Source organism: Macrobrachium nipponense, chromosome 5, assembly GCF_015104395.2.
Source record: "Macrobrachium nipponense isolate FS-2020 chromosome 5, ASM1510439v2, whole genome shotgun sequence".
Lineage (NCBI taxonomy): Eukaryota > Metazoa > Arthropoda > Malacostraca > Decapoda > Palaemonidae > Macrobrachium > Macrobrachium nipponense.
The window spans coordinates 48,419,975-48,440,796 of record NC_061107.1 but is presented as its reverse complement, the minus strand read 5'-3'; the positions used below and the strand labels follow the sequence as shown (position 1 = coordinate 48,440,796).

At 39.4% G+C, this 20,822-nt stretch overlaps 1 protein-coding gene across 1 annotated transcript in view; it reads right to left on the bottom strand.

The window, feature by feature from the left end:
* The window catches only part of LOC135215286 (tudor domain-containing protein 1-like), a 219,273-nt gene that overhangs the window by 26,683 nt on the left and 171,768 nt on the right, over positions 1-20,822 (bottom strand). The window contains exon 4 of the mRNA XM_064249830.1: positions 17,656-17,820. Within this exon, the coding sequence (XP_064105900.1) occupies positions 17,656-17,820 (165 nt within the window). The remainder of the gene's footprint in view (positions 1-17,655; positions 17,821-20,822) is intronic.

Below are 20,822 nucleotides of genomic sequence, written 5' to 3'. Positions count from 1 at the left end.
AGAGTGGTCTCTGGCGACGACGGTTCATTCCAGTGGGTAGGCCGGAGAGTCCCAGGTCTTTCAAGTGGATCTCTTCGCCTCACAAGCGAACCACAAGCTACCTTGCTATGTGGCCCCCAACCTGGACCCTCTGGCTTATGCCACGGACGCCCCCCTGTCGTTGGATTGGAATCAGTGGAGGAGAATTTATATTTTTCCTCCAGTGAATCTTCTCTTGAAAGTCCTAAGCAAACTAAGGTCTTTCAAAGGGATAGTAGCTCTGATTGCTCGGACTGGCCCAAAGAGCAACTGGTATCCTCTCCTTCTGGAATTGGGTCTCCGACCTCAACGGATCCCCAATCCCAAGCTATCACAACCAGTACAAATGAGGACTGTGTTCGCTTCCTCAGGATTCTCCAACCCACCCTAACTTTATGGACTTCATGAAGTTTGCGGCTAATAAAGATGCTGATATTGATCCACGAATATTCTCTTCTTGGAATCAGATAAGAGAGAGTCAACCATTAGACAATATGACTCCAGCTGTTAAAAAATTCGCATCTTTCTTGAAAGAATCGAACACTACAACCATGACAGTTAACCTGGCTATATCCTTTTTCAGATCCTTGTTGAAAAAGGTTTAGCAGCTGAGCACTATTACCACTCATAAGTCGGCTTTGAAGAAAATCTTTCAAGTAGGTTTTCAGATAGATCTGACTGAGTCTTATTTCACATCTATCCCCAAAGCCTGTGCTAGACTTAGACCTTCTCAGAGGCCTACTACAGTTTCATGGTTCTTAAATGATGTCCTCAAACTAGCTTCAGATACTGAACAACTCAGCTTGTACATTCATAATGCTCCTGAGGAAGACATTATTCTTATTAAGCCTAGCCTCAGGAGCTAGAATTTCAGAACTGTCGGCTCTATCCAGGATGCGGGTCATGTGGAATTCCTCCCATCAGGAGAAGTTCTACTTGCTCCGGATCGTAGCTTTTTAGCTAAAAATGAGGATCCTCTTGCAAGGTGGGCTCCTTGGAAGGTTATCCCACTTCCACAGGATCCTTCTCTTCTGCCCAGTATCAACTCTTAGAGCCTTTCTATCTCGTACTTCTTCAAGATCCTCAGGTGCTCTCTTCATGAGAGAAAAAGGTGGTACCTTGTCAGTAAAAAGGTATTAGACAACAAATCCTTTACTTCATTAAGCAAGCCAACCCTGAATCATTCCCAAAAGCACATGATATCAGGGGAGTAGCCACCTCGATTAATTATTTTTCAACATATGAAGTTTGAGGATCTTTAAAAAGTATACTGGATGGAAATCCCCGACAGTCTTTTAAACGGCATTATTTAAAGTCCTTTGGAATCTTTAAAGTTTTCAGCAGTAGCAGCGGGAAACATAGTTTCCCCTGATACTGTATAGTAGTTGTAGTATAGAATGACCCAGAAAGTCTACCTTTCTACCTACATCAACCAACATGCCTCACCCTATCGCCAGGCTACTCGAATATCATAGCCTTAGCCGTTGAATCATATAGTGATTGTCCCTTATTTTTTTGCTAGGGACATCCACACTTGTACTGATAATGTACTTCAGTGTACCTACCCTTATTTTTATGCTAGGGTAGGACACAATATGTTTGTATATATTCACCATTTTGTATTTATGATGAAACCTTCAGTGTACCTACCCTTATTTTTATGCTAGGGTAGGACACTATGTGTTTGTATATATTTTGCAATAATTATATTAATGATGGTTTTCAGTGTAACCTACCCTTATTTTTATGCTAGGGTAGGACACATGAGTTTGTATTTTATTTGTAATTTTGTTGAGTAAATCACCCTTTTTCTTTGTATTACATGCATCTTTGTAATTTACTGTAATTACCATTTTAAGTACTTTAAGATACTAACGTTCTATTAATTTACCTTTTAATATAAGTTAGTTTAAGTGCTTAGTTTGTATGCTGTAATTGATTTACTTTATATTATATCCATCATTTTACATTGTTTTTTCATTGTCCCTCCCTTTTTTACCATCTTGTCTGTTTCTCTGGTACTCTTTCATAGGCCCGACACGAGCTGAGCCCAAAAAGGGATTTTGACTAAGGAAAAATCTATTTCTGGGTGATTGGCTCGTGTCGCCCTATAAACCCCCCCTTTTTTATGGTTTGTTTCCCCCCCTTGCAGGACAAGGATGTATTTAGTGGTTTTATTTAAGGATGTCCGCTAGGGGCGCTGCTGTCCGTGGCGTCCTCTAGTAGTAGTAGTAGAGGCTGCATCGCCCGTTGGTATCAGCTCTCTCTTGGGGGGATTCTGATAGGAAGTTCTAATTGGTGTTTGTCTCGTGGTAGTGTTCCACATCGCCCCTATTATCATACCGACACTTCTTTTTAAGAGTGAGCGAGGTCAGTTTTACTGACATTTCTTAATTTTGTTTTTCTCTGGTAATTTTAGACTAATTTTACCTAGAAAGAATGATATTAAGGATCTTTCATAGGGCGACACGAGCCAATCACCCAGAAAATAGATTTTTCCTTCGTCAAAATAACCCTTTTTTTGTGACCATTCGGTAGAGTCAAAGTTGACCCCGAAACGTCGATTTTTTTCTATTTATCGTGATTTATATGCAAATATTTCGAAAATGAGAAAAGCTACGACCTTCAATTATTTTTTTTTTGTTATTTTACATGCAATTGCGCATATTTTCATATATAAAACTCTATATAACAGCTAATATGAAATGGAACAAGTATTACGCGCTGAGGGAAGAAAAAAAGTTTTTTTTTTAAACTTCACCATAAATCGAAGTATATTGTGCTAGAGACTTAGAGTTTGTTTCAAAATGAAGATAAATGATTGAAGATTACTAGACTGTAGGAGTATTTGCTTACAATTGCGTTTTTCGACCAGTTCGGTTGAGTAAAGTTTTTCTCATTTTCAAAATATTTCCATATAAATCACGATAAATAGAAAAAAACTAGAAGTTCGGTCAACTTGACTCTACCGAACTGGGTGAAAAACCTCACCAACATGGCGCATTTTTTGGGGCTCCACATTTTTTTTTTTGGTATGATGCTCCCTGCCGACATCAGGCATATTAATATTGGAGGTGGAATTTTTTTAAAGTACGACCAATGTGCCCGTCGTTATGCCGCGTGATAGTTTCCTGGCATTGGACAGGTATTTCAACGCCTTCAACCGAAGGGCTGTACCCTGGAATAATCCCGATCGCCTCATCTTAGTCCGCCCATTGTTGGAGTACATTCGTGAACGGTGCAAAATTCTCGTGGTTCCTGGCAAGAACCTTTCTTTGGATGAGGGGATAATGCCTTAGAAAGGACATCTTAGCATTAAAGTGTATAACCGCAAGAAGCCAAAGAAATATGGAATGAAACTTTTTTTTATTACGGAGTCCAACACAGGATAGGTAGTGGACTTCTTGGTGTATTCCGGGGTCTTCTCCACGTTGAGTGACACTGTGTTCAGTCTTGTGGATCGTTTCCGTAACCAGGGATACCACCTGTTTATGGATAATTATTATAGCTCGGTATCCCTGGCCCAGGAACTGTATGAAGCAGGTGTGCACGTCAGTGGTACCCTTCGGTTGGTGCGTGGGGCCCAAATGTCCTCAAAAGGTCTGCTAGCCATCCGCAACATCTGGCAAGAGGAGAGACAAGAGTGGCAGCGGAAGGGAGCTGTCTTCGTCTTATGTTGGAAGGGGGTCCAACTTGTCTCCATGATTACCACGAGTCATGAACCCATCCAAGAGGAGATCGTGCAGTGGAAGAAGACACGTCGGCAGGGCCGAGTTATGTATGAGGAGTTTCGTATCGAGCGACCTACTGTCATTGGGCACTACAATAGGCACATGGGAGTAGTTGATCTCTTTGATCAACTCATCCAGTATTATCCCTTTGCCAGGAGAACCAGGAGGTGGACACAGAAGCTCCTCAAATACATTCTTCAGTTGGCCCTCCAGAATGCCAACATCCTCTACTGTGGGTACTACAATCCCGATCTCCGGAGGTTGTCCCACGTCCAGTTTCTCGAGGTAGCCGGGAATGGCCCCATCCACTTCAATCCCAATGAGTGGCCTTCCATCACTGGCCCCCTGCCCCGAGCTGCAGATCTGCCCCTAGAGGAAAGGGCAGATGTTAGGAGGGCCAACTTCGGTCGTCCTGCTCCTACTGCTGCCTCTGCTGCCGCCGCCCTTGCTGACGACGCCCCTGCTGCCGTCCCCGCTCAGATGACTTCTCGTCGGATAGCGGACCCTGTGTGTCGGCTTCAGCCCGGGGATCACACACTGGAGCTCCTACAAGGGCGCACAAAGAAACGGTGCCTGGTGTGCCATATGAATGGCAGAAGGAGAGACACTCGGTTCTTCTGTCGCACCTGCAAAATAGATCTTTGCAGGTTCAGGGAGTGTGACCGCAAATACCACAATGTGGTCTTTTATTGGAGTGTGCCAGAGAACTGTAGCCTTCGTTGATCGTCATCTCGTCGAACGTCTTAATAAAGGCTTCAGCCTCTTTCATGTCCTAGCTGGCTGCTTCCCCATGCCACACCACCGAATGGATGCCAGTCCGTTTCCAGAATTTTTCAAACCACCCACGAGAAGCCTTGAAGTCTGGGGTTAGTGTCGATGTCCCTTCTCCTCCGTCGTCTTTGGCCTGGGCAATCAAATCGCCGAAAATAGCGCTGACCTTGTGGGAGATTCCTGTCTCTGTTATCGTATCGCCAGCGATTTCTTTGTCTTTTATCCAGACAAGAAGCAGCCTCTCCATCTCGTCGTGCATGTGGCTCCTCTTGCTAGACAAAATAGTCACGCCCTTGGAAGGTGTAGCTGCTTTGATGGCTTCCTTCTGCTTAAGGATGGTGCCTATCGTCGACGGATTTCGGCCGTATTCCTTAGTGATCACACTCAAACGCATGCCAGCTTCATATTTTTTAATGATCTCCATCTTTGTCTCCATAGAAAGCATCCTCTTCTTTCCGTGAACTTCAGCAACTTTCTTGGGACCCATGACTACGTATATACTGTATGTAATTAAGTTATGTAGTATATGTATGTACTAAAGTTCTCACACATGATAAAGTAGTACTACAACGAAATCACTAACGAATTTATGTTAATAAACTAAATCGTATAGAACAAACAAATTTTATGTGCATACACAAACTATGCTGTTTCGGAGTGACCGAAGAACGCCGCTACGTAGATGCATGATGGGAGAGATGCTGACCAATAGGAGAGCAGGATCTCATGACGAGTTTTAAAATTGTTATCGGTGGTCCGGGAGAATCTCGGGACTTTACAGCAACAACCTTTCATAACCTGAACTATTTTCGTATGTAGAGCCAAAAAAATCTTCGTGTTTGCTTTCGTAACTTGAATTTTTCGTAAGTTGAGACTTTTGTATGTCGAGGTACCACTATATTCTAAAAGTGAAAATAAGGTTACTATTACTGGGTACGTACTTTGATTAGATGATGAGGTTCTTAGGAAAATATAATTTAGTTTGATTAAATGCAGATCAAATTTAAATATATACCTGTGACTTAATACTCTTTACAAAGATCGAACTCTGACTACCAGCAATCTAAGACACTGGTTCCCCTCACCCAGAACTTTTCATTTTGTTTCTTTAACGACCTGTGTCGCCCTGTGAAACCCCACCCTGTAGTTAGATTGTCCTCACCCAGCTTACCCCAAGCTTGGAGGCTATCTTCAGGAATGACGTCACAGGTGTCTGAGGCGCTCACGGTAGTAGTAGAGGGTACCGGGAGCTGTAGCACGGCTCCTCCGTAGTTGGGGGTTTTGTCGAAGGAAGAAGCTAAATGGCAAGGGACCTCTGGTAGTGATTCCACTCGCTCCTTTACTATACCGACACTTCTATTAGAGGTGAGCGAGCCCTTTATCTTGGCATTATATTGTTTCTTTTTTCTCTAGGATGAATAGCAATATTTATACCTAAGAAATAGTATCAAAAAAACCATTTCACAGGGCGACACAGGTCGTTGCCCAGAAATAGATTTTTCCTTCGTCAAAATCCCTTTATTGGGCAAATTGTTAAGGGCTTTGAGCTCCGTCTTAAGTCTGCTAAGATTTCGACTTAATATGTGTTTGGTTTTACTTAAAGTTCTTGCATAGGGTTGGTTGGAATCCGCACCATAGGACATAATTTTTTTTGGGTGTGGCCTTGTTTTAGATATGCTTTTATCGGCAGCATTTAATATGAAATTCTTGAAGAATTCACAAGTATGTATTGTGGTTTTGGTTATGCAGAAATGGTGGTATTTTTCTGGTATGTAGATTACAAATATCCCAATCTGCTTTTTGGATATATTTTACATGTAGCAATATTTTATTATATTATCTAAATCAAGGACAATGGGGAAGTGGTCACTGGTATATGAGTCATCCAGGACATCCATCATTCAATTCTTTTAGCTAAGTCACCGAGCACAGCGCGATATCTACTGAAGAAAAGGATAAGTGGGTATTGGAGAAGTACGTTGACACATCATGTTCATTTAGGCAGCATAGGTTATGTTCTGATACATATTTCTCTATGTTTATTCCTGGTGTGTCAGCAGGGTGACTGTTAACCCAAAAGGGACTATGAGCATTAAAATCTCCTACTAAAAGTAGGGGTTCTTGTACTTTGTTAATTAATGCTGAAAGATCACTGAAATTCGAATTAAAATTTGGTTGGTTGCATAAGTTACAAATTGTAATCATATATAATTTGACAGCTGTTATCTAATATGATTGTGATGTTATGTTTAAAAGTTCATAGGTGAAACTATTATGAACATACATTGCTGTGCCTAGTTTTCCACCGTCAGTTGGTGAATAACAAGCAACTGTGGTCTCGTACGATTCTTTGTAATTCACCCAGAAGTGGTCAGGTTAGGAGGCCATTTATATACCATTGAATAATTTTATATGTCATTATTGGGAGGAATTGGTGTTAAATTCTGTAAATTGAATGCTGATTTTACTTAGTCTCAAAGTTTTTATGTGTTTGAACTGATTTGTGGTTTTTAATTATTGTATTTGCATGTTGGTTATTAGAATCAGCAGTTGTTTGTTTTTCATAATTACATAGTGTCTATTTTTTTATTTTGTAATTTCCTTTTCGTATTTTAAGGATTCAGAACATAATTCATACTCATGTTGTTGTGTTAAAGGGCACTTTCGTAATTTAATAAAATTGTGTCCTCTGTTTTGGTGGGTACTAGTTGGTTATAATATTATTGAAGCATTCATGACAACCACGTTATTGGTTGGTTATTGGTTCATCTCTTTGATCGAAGCATCTGATCTTCTAGCTTTATAAATTTCTGATTTTGAAATTCTACTGGTCTTCTTTGGTAGTGTTAAGGAGTGCTGGTTTGAGGGGTTACTTGTTTTATTGTTATTAGTGGAATATTTGGGTCTTGTGTATGGTTGGGGTGTGACAGTTTTATTTTGGTTTGGTTTAATGGTATGATTTTTCATTAGTATTATATGAGAGAATACAATCATTAGTATTATCCGTTGGGAATTGTAAAGTGATTAATTGATTCTTTACTGTACAGATGTTGGTTGTATGATTGGGAATGAGCATAATTGTGTATTTCCACTTGTGATCAGGGCATAACAATGTCTTTCTAAGAATGTTCTCCTGCTGTGGTTGGAGTTTCTTTGAAATGATTATGATTTCCAACGTTCAATTTTTTCCCTTAGGTGTGGTTCGTTCCAGTATTTTTTTTCTTCTTTTCATTTTGATTATTATTTGATGTGATATCATGCTTATATTGGAGTTTAGTACGTATTACTGATATGAGAATTAGTTTGTATACTTATATGATCTTGTTTGTTATTAATGTGATCGATATTTTGATTTTTAGTTACATTTGAGAAAGAAAGTTTTTTTTTTTGATGGATTACTGACGCTTCTTACTTTTAGCTCGAGACTAGCTTCCTTGACTGATATTCCTGTCCTATTTATTAACAATTTAAGCTCTGTGTCGTATTGGTAAAAGGAAAACTCGTTAGATTCATGTGATTGGCTAGCCCACAATTGATACATTTCGGATGGTTACAGTTCCAGTTAGTGGTATGGTTACCTGATGAGCAGACTGCACATATTGCCTTATTATGGCATTTTTTGTATGTGTCCATACCTTGAGCACTGTGTACATTGTAGTGGTTTTGGAATACATGGACGAATTTCTTCATCTTGCCCAATTATTCTGATTTTAAATGGGAGGTCTTGGTCTGAAAATTTTATTTTGGCAATGTTGATATTTTTATTCCTGCCTTTCCTCCTTGGAATTGAGTATATTTCTTGATCGTGAATATTGTTATATCTCAATTTTCAGGAGTCTAGTAGTAGTTGTTTTGAAAAGAAAGTTCTTGTTTGTTGTTGCGTAGAATGACTGTGCCTTGTATATAATTCAATGTTTTGTAGCTTGTAACTGTTATTTTTATATGCTTTTTGTTGGTTTCTTACATTAACCATTCATTATCTTTGATGTGTATACATTCCTTGTCCTGTGTTATATATATGTTAAGAAATTTGTTTTCTAGTATCGCTGCTGAGATTTTGTTGTCTGTTTTGAGGACTAGAAATCTTGACCAGTTATCTGATCCAAAGAGGTCATCAAAACCTACCGATGTGGGATTAAGTCGGTAATTTTTGTTTCTTTTTGGTCCTTGTTTTATGTATGTTGCTTGTCTATTATGATTTTTATATTTTTCTGTATTGTTGGGAGGATTATTTGTCTCTAATTCAGAATTATTGTTCATCACATATGGTTCCATTGTTACGATATTGGAGTTTACCAATTTATTTTGTTTCTTTCTTTTTTACTTTTTTATGTACCCTAGTTGGTGTCCTGGCTCTGCTACTTCACTTGGAACATTGTGTTCCTTTGTAGCATTTATAGCGTTTTCACTGCTTGAGGCTGTACCAAGGAAATTTGGGAGTGACGTGCCAAGTCATCGGCTGTGCCAGAGTTTTTCCATCATGGGGCTAGGAGTACTCAAATCAGCAAGTTCACTAATCACAAAAACATTTGAGAAAAAAAAATCTTGAAAAGATATCATTGGCCCTTCAAGAAGTTAAATCTTCAGCAAATGGCACAAGTGAGAAATGGCTCCCAAATGTCCGCATCCCTACCCTACCCAAAAAGAGGATGGCATAACATGATTAGTATGACCCAAGTGTAAGCAAAACCTGCTTCTTAACACTAAGAGTATTATGATAACACAATTATCCCCATCCTAATCACATTATGAGCAAACTGGACAGGATGCCGAGTTCTATTCCTATAGTGCATTTACTTTTCTAATATCACTCTGGTGGGGCAGGGTAGAAAAGGCAGAGTTGTCATATATACGGGTATGTACTAAATTCCATTAAATGCTTCCCGCAGATATAATCCTTCTTAGGAGGATTCGCTTTAGACCTTCGGAGTCGAGGGAAAGGGTTTGCTTCTTCCCCGTTAACTTTTTTTTTTATTCCCTATTCTATTTAGCTATTCCTTCTTTCTCTTTCTATAATTATATATGTGCTAAATGGCCTGTTGGCTCCGGTGTCTGGCCTTCACTATCTTGTTTTATCAAAATCATCCAAGTCAGTCACAGGATTCAACTTTCTCTTTTCTTTTTTTGAAACACTAGAGATTCCACTATTTTCCTGTCTCTTTTGTTTCCTTGCTAAGTCTACACTTAGTCATTTCTGGACACTTTTGTTGCTTCACATGTTCTCTGGATAGCCTTCAAAACATCAATTTGAAGTATTTCAGGATATTATAGACTATTTCTTTGGCCTCAGGTGGTGGGGTGAAGGCATTTGCGGGAGTCACTTGGGCTGGGCTATACATACTTCTAACAATGGCTGATCGAGAGCAAGCATCCTTTAATGATATTGACCATGACCTTTTCAATTCTCTTAAAAATCATAGGTTGCCTAAACTAGATCTGGCATCGCCAGGGAAAAAATATGCCACATCTTCATTTTTATTACTGAAACAGGTTTTAACAAAGAATATAAGAAGCAAAATACATTCAAAATATCTTATGGAAACAAAGAACATTTCAAGAAATGAAAACTATTTCAATAAATGAAAACTATTTCAGTAGACTCCATGAAGCTAATATGATTACCATAACATGAACACTGGCAACGTAAGATATCTGTACAAGCCACACCACAGCGATCGTAGAAAAGTAAATGCACTATAGAACTAGTCAACCCCTGGAATCTGTGGTCCAGCTCCACAGAATAGTTCTGCCTGGAAAACCAGGTCCGAACATTGTCAGGTAGATGATGGATCTACCACAGTTCTCACTATTTAGCTCCAGATTTAACCTGCTATGATATGTTTTCTTATTTATTAGATATGGAAAATTTTGACAAAAATGGAAAAATTCTCAAGTAACCCAAAAATATACAGGCGGTCCCCGGGTTACGACGGTTCCGGCTTACGACGTTCCGAGGTTACGACGCTTTTTCTTAAATATTCAATGGAAATTCCGTCCTGGGTTACGACGCTTGTTCCGAGGTTACGACGCTGACGCTTCCGACGCTCCGAGTTAACGACGCTTTTAAAAAACGCATGCTATGATAAAAATCCTTTATAGTTTAGCACAGTACATAATAAAAATATGTTTTTTTGGTTACATTACAAACAAAAATTTTGAGGTTTATGATGATTTTTGACACTTTTTTTTTTTCGTATTTTTTGAATTTTTTTAGTGACGCCGCATATGCGGAACTAGTTTGCGGGCGAATGAATACACTAGCTTGGATGCGCAGTTTAAAACAGTCCAAAAGCGCAAATATAATGAAAAATCATTGCTTGTTTCCAGTACATAATTAAAAAACAAAAACTAAGTTTCTGGTTAGATTACAACACAAATTCCAAGGTTACGACGTTTTTGTTTATGCTTTTTAAACGATACCTCATATGCAGAACTAGTTTTTTTGAGCGGAGGTGCATAAATTAATTAACGCTATTAACTGTATGGTAAATTGATCCGAACAACGACCTCGGACGGTCGAGACGCCAAGCGTACAATACGAAAGGACGCCACTTCAATCGCGTGCCTGCCTGCATTTCACTAGGTTGTGTGCTAAGACGTTGCTGAAATTCCTTGCCATTTTCGCAAATTTACAATGGCTCCTAAACGCCAAAGTACTTCCTCCGATGATAGTTCATCCAAGAAGAGGAAGGTCATCACGATGGAGGTCAAATATGACGTGATAAAAGCGTTCGGAAAGGGAAGGGAAACTAACACCGAAATAGGCCGTTCTTTAGGCTTGAGCGGAGGACACGGTGGTAACCATTGTGAAGGACAAGGAACGTATTCTGAAGCATGTTAAGGATGCTGCACCGATGAAGTCAAAACGGTGATAAACGAGAAGCAACGTAGCCAGAGCATTGTTGAAATGGAGAAATTGCTCATGATCTGCCTGGAGGACCAGAACCAGCGACGTGTTTCCGGTGAGCTTAAGTGTGATCCAGGAGAAGGCTAGAGCGCTGCATGAGGCAGTAGTGAAAAAGTTTGGCGAAGGCAGTGCTGGTGGTGAATTTTCCGCGAGTAGAGGTTGGTTTAACCGTTTTAAGGCTCGTGCAAATTTGCATAATGTGAAGCTGCAAGGTGAAGCTGCTAGTGCTGATAGCGAAGGCAGCAGAAAGTTTTCCAGGTGGTTTGGCTGAGATAATTAAGGATGGTGGTTACACGGCTGACCAAGTCTTTAATGTGGATGAGACTGGATTATTTTGGAAAAGAATGCAAATCGAACGTACCTTTCCAAGGAGGAGAAGTCAGCACTGGCCATAAAGCTGAAAGGAGCGACTGACTTTGCTGTTTGGGGCCAATGCAAGTGGTGATTTGAAACTGAAGCCCTTGCTGGTGTATTTGGCCGAGAATCCCGGGCAGGGCTTTCAAGGGCATTTTTCAAGAGTCACTCCCTGTGATTTGAAATCAAACAAGAAGGCTTGGGTTACCTTAATTGGTCTTACGAAGATGGGTTCAATGACCATTTCGTGCCAGCAGTGGAGCGGTATTTGACTTCGAAGGGTCTGCCTTTTAAGGCCCTCTTAGTCCTGGACAATGCCCCTGGTCACCCTTCAAATTTGAGCGACATGCATCCTAATGTGAAGGTGGGTGTACCTCCCACCCAATACCACATCGCTGATACAGCCAATGGACCAGGGAGGTAATAGCTATTTCAAGGCTTACTACCTTAGAAGGACCATACGTTTTGCTTTGAGGCCATAGAAGCTAACAAGGAGTTGACACTGAAGCAATTCTGGAAGGGCTACAACATTGCTGATGCAGTGAAAAATATTGCAAGTGCTTGGGACGAGGTGAAGACGACCACTTTAAATGGGGCCTGGAAGAAACTGTGTCCACAGTTTGTGCACAGTTTTGAAGGCTTTGACCAGCAGAAGACGTCGAGACTGTGACGAGGAAGATCGTAGGGCTAAGCAAGAGGCTGAAACTAGATCTTGAACCTGATGATGTAACAGAGCTGCTGGCGTTCCCATGGAGAGGAATTGTCTGCAGAGGACTTATTTGAACTGAACAACAAAATGATTGAGGAGCAGAGGAGCGGCACCAGAGCCAAAACCCAGGTCATTAACTGTGAAAGGCTTGTCAGAGGGTTTTACTCATCTGGAGAGAGCCTTGGCTTCTTTTGAGGCAGAAGACCCTAACGTTTCTAGGTTTGACAAAATCAAGAGAGGAATCATGGATTTGGTGACTTTCTACAAGGAGACCCTGAAGGAGAAGCAGACGAAGAGAAGTGTGCAGTCCAGGCTTGACACTTTCTTTCACAAGTCTCCAGTACCACCACTCCCACTCCTAGTCCTAGTAAGGAATTCTGAACTGTTTACTAATTTATGTGTTTACATAGTGTACATATTAAAATGTGTTTAATTTTTTAATGTAACAACTAAATGTAAGAGTAAATTGTAACTTCATTAATTTTCATCATTTGTAATTTTATTGCGAAGATAGTGGGTCTAGTTCCAGATCCCCCTGTACCTACCTGTGACAGTTCCAGATCTCCCTGTAACTACCTGTGACAGTTTCCCGGCCCAGCTCTCCCTGTTACTACCTGTGACAGTTTCCAGAATCCCTCCCTGTACCTGGACCCTCTGTATCAGCCCGCCCACCTGTACGTGTACAATCAGGTAAGCAATTTCATTTTTCTCATTTTCATGTTGGAAATTGTTTACACCCTACATACATACGTACACTAACTTACATAGTGGTACAATGTGTTTGATGTTGCATAACCTTATTATTTTTTTTTTTTTTTTTTCATTTCAGACCCCTTTGATAGTGACAAGTGACCCAGATGACCCTGAGCCTTTCCATGGTTTTGATGCCTCGCCCTATACATCAGGTAAGGAATCCTTAACAAATTTGTATAAACAAAATGTTTTATAAATTGCTAATAGAAATTTATTAAAAGTGTACATATGCTACAATTACATCCACCTTATAATATATTTATGTACCCTATCATTCTTTCCAGATCTAGATGTTCCCTCATCAGTTGATACGAGTATCACCTCTCCAGAGCCCAAATCAGTTGATACGAGTAGTAATCACCTCTCCCATTCCTTCAGGTAATAGAATTCTTCATTTTTTATATTGAACATACGTATTACACACTACATATGTCAAACAGTAATAACATGTGCAGTAGTTACAGTAGTAGTAACTATCATTTTATATATTTTTTATCATTCCAGACTCCCAAGCACCTGCCCATCCCACTCCATAGCCCAGCCACCCACTCTCATGTACCATATGGCCATCCCAGTAAGCAAGCCAACCACTAGAATTTGGTAAGGACATTTTTTTTATTAATGTTTTTATTATTACATATGTAATAACCATGTTATGTATGTAACATACATACTATATAATCAATATGTACTATTACATTATCATTCCAGACTGGCATGCACCTGTGACTTACATAAACCAGACCTCTACATAGCCTACATGTCTTCATTTTGCTGAAGGTAAGGAATTCTCAGTTGTGTTTAATGTTTGCATACGTACAATAAATTTTGTACACCTAAGTGGTTACATACTGTCCTTTAATATTAATTCTTCATTCCAGACTGCCCATCATCCTAGCCTGTTATCTGTGATAAAGCACACTGAAGTTAGGTTTGGAATGCATCCTTATCATGAATGCTCTACACCTCCACCTCCATCTCCCACAACCTAGGTAACAGCTTTGAGACTCACTAAAAGTTGGTAAGTTATGTAAGGAATTTCTAAATTAAGTTTTATACTACATGTTATATGTGATATTAAACCACTGTATGGTGCATATTACTGTATGTAACTTACTCTGCATAGAGGACTTACTGACAAAATTATTTTTTGTACATTCCAGAGTCCCCTGAATGATGTAGCTATGGGGCCACATAAGACTTTGTCCATCCAGGGTTACATTGAACGACAACTTTAAACTAAAAGTAAGGAATTAATTAACATACATTAACTCTTTTAGTACTCTTGATATATCTACAGTAATTAACATATTGCATTCACAACTTTCTGTAGTGTATATTTTGTACACTAATTTTGTTACTTTTTCCTTCCAGAACCACATTTTTCACACAACTCCAGGTTGTTACTAACAAATTACTACTACAAGTGTCATCAAGGGATAACTACAAGTAGAAGCACCATTTTTGGATGGAAAAAACCCTTCAGGAAAGTATACGTATCACATGTAACATGTAGTGTAACAAAGTATGAACAGTAAGGTTTTTACATACAGTAGTATTACATACGTACATAACTTTTTTTTACAGGAATTTCCAACCAAGTTTGATTATGTACATACATGTTATAAACCACTGTACGTATGGTTACTGTATGTAACTTACTAAACATACATAACATGACTTAACTTTGATACTTTTTTGGTACATTCCAGAAAACCAGGACCCCCTCCATGATGCAGGCTATGGGCCACATAAAACTTTGTCCAGGATTACTACATAACATAAAGGTAAGGAATTATACATAGTAGTAAACATACATTAAGTAAGTTTTATACATACATACTAAAAAAAAGTGACCAAGATCTCTCACATGGGATAAGTGATCAAGGTCCCTCATGGAATTACGTACATACTGTACTCTCTCTGCTGAACAGGGGGTGTAGACCAATCATTTACTATGCATACCAGTTGATATTAAACCACTGTATGGTGCATATTACTGTATGTAACTTACTATGCATAGAGTACTTACTGACAAAATTATTTTTTGTACATTCCAGAACCCCCTGAATGATGTAGGCTATGGGGCCACATAAGACTTTGTGCATCCAGGGTTACATAGCACGACAACTTTAAACTAAAGGTAAGGAATTAATTAACATACATTAACTAAGTTTTATACATGTTATATATGTGATATTAAACCACTGTATGGTGCATATTACTGTATGTAACTTACTATGCATAGAGTACTTACTGACATACTAATTATTTTTTGTACATTCCAGAACCCCCTGAATGATGTAGGCTATGGGGCCACATAAGACTTTGTGCATCCAGGGGTTACATAGCATGACAACTTTAAACTAAAAGTAAGGAATTAATTCACATACATTAACTTTTTTACTCTTGATATAACTCAAAGTAAGGAATTATAAACTAAAAGTAAGGAATTAATTAACATACATTAACTCTTTTACTCTTGATATCTATAATTTACATATTGCATTCAGGACTTTGTGTAGTATTTTGTACTAATTGTGTTATACTTTTACCTTCCAGAGCTACCAGACTGGGATTTTAGTGTACTCCAGGATCTACCAAAGGATTAGTGTACAGTGTATAATAGTGTTTAGTGTATAATCTAACCTAAGGATTAAGTGTAGTACATTGTGCTTTATAGTGTCACAAGAGTTTAATAAAGAATTATACCTTCAAGAACCATCCTTTGCCATTGAAATAACCACACTACACATCATGCAATATACTTGCATGTCACACAGGTAAGGTCTCTAACTTTTTCTTAGTTTAAGGCATATTTCCAAGTGTCGTTCCGGCTTACGACGATTTTCGGCTTACGACGCGCCTCAAGAACGGAACCCCCGTCGTAACCCGGGGACTGCCTGTATAATGTTATATGGGACTCTTAGGTTCGAACCTGGGAAGAAATTCCTGAGGTTCGAGAGCCCCTCACCACGTCAAGGTGGTCCCAAAATGAGGAGGTCTTTTAGTATCCCCCCTTTCAAAATCTACATTAAGCATGTTACCGATCTTCTTTCATTTACACTACATTCATCTTTGTCAAACCCTTTAAAATTATTTTCAAAATTTCAAAATTTTTTTTACATATGCCTTGCATAAACTTTTCTGTTCTCCCTCCAAAATTCAATCAATGCTAAAGATAAGTGGCAATTTAGGGAACACAGAATAAAGGAAATGCAGATCCACTACCATTGCATCCGAATGTAACTCATCAAGATGCTGGGGATGGCATGGGGCATTATCAACCTGGATGATAATTTTTTAGAAATTTCCTTTTCCAGACATTAAGGGCTGACTGAGAGCAAGGTCCAGTTGATGACCAATCCTCAAATAAACACTGTGTGATCCATACCTAACTATCTGCCAAATAGTAAACAGGCAGTGAGTGTTTTCTTACCTGCTTAAATGCACGTGTCTCAGTGATAGTTGAGGAAAGACTAACCTGGACCCACTGACATTTCCTCTCAACAAAAATATAACCCTGTGTTTAGAAGCCTTTAATGTTTTAGCTCCTTTTCTGTCAACAAACATCAGGTTTCATCCGCACTGAAAATTTATTGTGAATGGTATTTATTATGAATAGTAGCTACCTTTCTCAAAAAATGTCACCAAGTTGGTAAACAGACATTTCTATGTGTTTGTGCTTCTGCGTGTGCGTGCACGTGTGCACCCAAGGGGAGGGGAAGCTTGCCATCCGACCTTATCCTTCTTTAGAGATTATTCCAATTCATTAACAAAGGTCTAGTCTTGGCAGAGATCTGGATAAAAACAATGGGGTTGCTGAATTTGTATGACAAAGTGAACGGAAAATAGAACAGATGAAAAGGAAACAATAAAGTTACTGAAGACAGGAAAGTTAAAAAAGTTTTCACAGCACTGACAGCATATCCCAGGGCACATGCTGCAGGCACACTCAATTACGGGAGTAATACGGGCAAATAATTCTCTTACCTGGTACATGTCCACAAAAGAAGAAAAGCACACAAACTACTGGAAAAACTACACAAAAATCCATGTATATTATTCACCTAGGGATTTTAGTCTCTTGTATTCCCAAATTCAGATCCTCATAATATTTACTTTCATCCCAATTCACTGTATTTAATATACCTCAGCAATTGAGGGAATTCAACAGAGATCAATTTCTATTGATAATTCAATTATTGTTAGTTTCCAGACCACACTGTAACCTAACTTTATACCCAAACCAGACTGAGAGAAGGAGAAGAGAGAGGAGAGAGAAGAATAGAGAGAGATTGACGAGAGAGAGATAGAGGAGAGAGAGAATCAGGTTTTCTCTAATGATATCAGATACATGACAATCCCTCTTTAACATCTTTCCCTGGTGCAGATAAACTAGTCCATCTTACCTTTAAGAACAGCATGGTGAGCAATACAAGGAAGTTCTAAGAACGTATCAGTGATCTGTCGTATGTCTTCCATTCTGACATCCTCTATGTTTCCATAGTCCACAAACACCAACAAACACGAAGTAAGGCATGGTTCTATACACGCTGCTCTGTACCACAAGCCATCTGTAATTAATAAATATCATACAGAGAGTCATCAAATAATAAAAGCTAAAAAAAAATAGTGCAGGCATAAGTGAAAAAATTCAAGGGCACATCTACTAAGATTAGCATGGTGTTTAAAAATACACAAAACATTCTTGCAAAATGGGACTGGATAACGATAGGTAGCCAGCAACTGTGTTTAAAAGGTGTGTTGGAGTCTCAGATAGGCTAATATATTATTATCTTTCAATCTTCCTCCTTTGATGACTGGCACACCTCTGATTGTGGGTTATATCAGATTTAAATATTAAATTTAAATTTAAGAGTAGAAAAACGTTGGATTCCTGTCCATGTACGCATTTAAAGAAATGAAGCTATAATGACAAGACCACAGGAAGATTTCGTTACTAGTGATAATGTAAAATCCCTAAAAACCAATATAATCAATAAATGGAACAGCATATATAAGTGATTTGGATTCATCATGCTAGTATGAATAGATGAAAATTTGATGAATAACCCACATTCAAATTCCTATACAGTCACTATCTAACTTACGAACGAATTGTTCACAAATTAGTTTTTAACGTCATTTTAAAATACTGTACTCTTCACGACTATTTAGGTACCATATAAGCCTGAAGGTTGTTCCATAAATACACAAGCAGATTTATATATAACAAAAACCATCAGTGAAACTCAAAAATACACACCATCAAAATGGAAATTAACTTGCCCATATAATCACATATATATCCGATCTCGTGTGTCCTGCCAACCTTAAAATTTTGTCCCAAAACAGAGTTTCATCATATTTATCACTTGGTAGATTATACAAGGCTATGCCTAATGTGCGAGTTTCTTGTTCTGTAGATTAAAGCCATAAGTCCAGACAGGGCTAAGAATTCATTACAATTTCTTTTTATTTAACAACCACTTACTGTTGAGTGCAAGACACTGGTATAAAATGATATTGTTATGATACAATAAAGTTTGTTCATACTTACCTGGCAGATATATATATATAGCTGTATTTTCTGAAGTCCGACAGAATTTCAAAAACTTCCGGCACACACAGTGGTCGGCCAGGTGGTTAGTACCCATTCCCGCCGCTGGGAGGCGGGTATCAGGAACCATTCCCATTTTCTATTCATAATTTTTATTTCCACTGTCCCCTGAGGGGAGGTGGGTGGGTACTTAATTATATATATCTGCCAGGTAAGTATGAACAAACTTTATTGTATCATAACAATATCATTTTGTTCATGAAACTTACCTGTCAGATATATATATAGCTGAATCCCACCGTTGGAGGTGGGAAGGGACAGAATAGAAGGATTTTGGGAAACAAATGCATGCAGATGATTTACATCTTGGTTGCATAGCTGGCTTCGTGGTTATTGCCACGTAAGTCTGCTTGTGCTACTAGAGTTGCCGACGCGAAGTAGAGACCATATATAGCTGGTGCACTCCAGATGAAAAAAAATTCTGTCAACAGGGGCGGCGAGACCACGACGTGACTAGACCATATTGACCATACCATGAAGGCTAAGAAGTAAAATAAATATATATATAAATATATATATCACCACCTGACCAACCTAGCCAAAGTTAAGGTGTGTTAACTAAGGCTTAAGAGTTAAGAAGTTGCCCTTGGAGGCGACTCAACTACTAAATTAAGAGCTCTTCCTAACCATTTTCTACAGGATAGGATGAGTGGTACTTCTTGCCCCCAAGATTGTGTCTGCAGACACGTATGGCCTTAGCGAGCAGCAGATCTCATATGCCATCTTCACATCTCACAGGGAGTGTGAAGTGAACACAGAGTTGTTTCGCTAAAACATGGTACTCAGGATGTTGCTAAAACATGGTACTCAGGATGTTGCTGAGTGCCATGCTCTGTTGAAATGCTTCCAAGGCCACGCCCTCACCTCGTGAGCATTCAAATCAAAAGATTTCAAATCTTTGTGCAAACACAATGAAGGAGCTTTTTGAAAGAACTCCTTAACAATAAAGCCAGGGTGTTCTTCGATATGGGCAAGTCTGATCTTTTTCGGAACACTGCAGATTGCCCGAAGGACTTCGACTTTCTTGAGTTTTAAGTAGATAAAACTTGAGAGACCCGACAGGGCACAGGACTCTCTCTGGCTCCTGCCCAATAACTTGTGCCATCCTTGATTCCAAGCTCCTGGCCCAAGAACTAGACGGGTTTCCATTCTTAGGCCACAACGGAAGGCTTAGAGAACACACCGCCTTGTGTTCTCTAACGCCAAAACTTCTGACAAGGCTGAAAACCTCACTAACCCTCTTTGTCGTATCTAGGGTGGTTAGAAAAAGGCCTTCCTGATTACGTGCAAGAAGTTAACAGGAAGGAGAGGTTCGAATGCTTTGACATCAAGAACTTCAGACTACGTCTAAGTTCCATATTGAAAGCTTCGATCTGGACATGCACAGTCAGTCCGTCTGTACTAAAGTCAGGTGACCGACCAGTTGACCAGTCAGACGAATCAAGGACAGCAAGGCTGTACCCTGAAGACCATAAGGCACTATTCTTCGCTGAAGGATGAGTGTCTGGACTGCCTGGGCGATTCAAGCTAAGCAAACCTTGGGGGGTGTATCACCGCAACCCAACGTCGTTAGCAAATCAACTCCTGAGCAACTCCTGACTCGAGCTTCTGGTGCCAGGAGATAGGAGCGAGGAGCAAAAAAGGCGATTCAGTCCTGAAGGACGAATGCTTGACAGTCCAACCTGGTCTCATGTTAAACGATCATCGGGGGTATATAAACGCAACCGACTTCGTCAACAAGAAACTCAGGGCTACTATGTGTTGCCTGATCTCGCACGAGTGTCTGACTCCGAGAAAACAGGTGAGACAAAAAGTAGATGGTGAGCGAGTTTCGAGATTCCACAGAACTCAAAGACCGTGAAGGGCTTTGTTGTTTGACAGTAGCAAATCTCTGAGCCCAAAGGCCGTCAACAACATATTTGCATATTCTTTATTAGTTGTGACTGCCAGCTTATC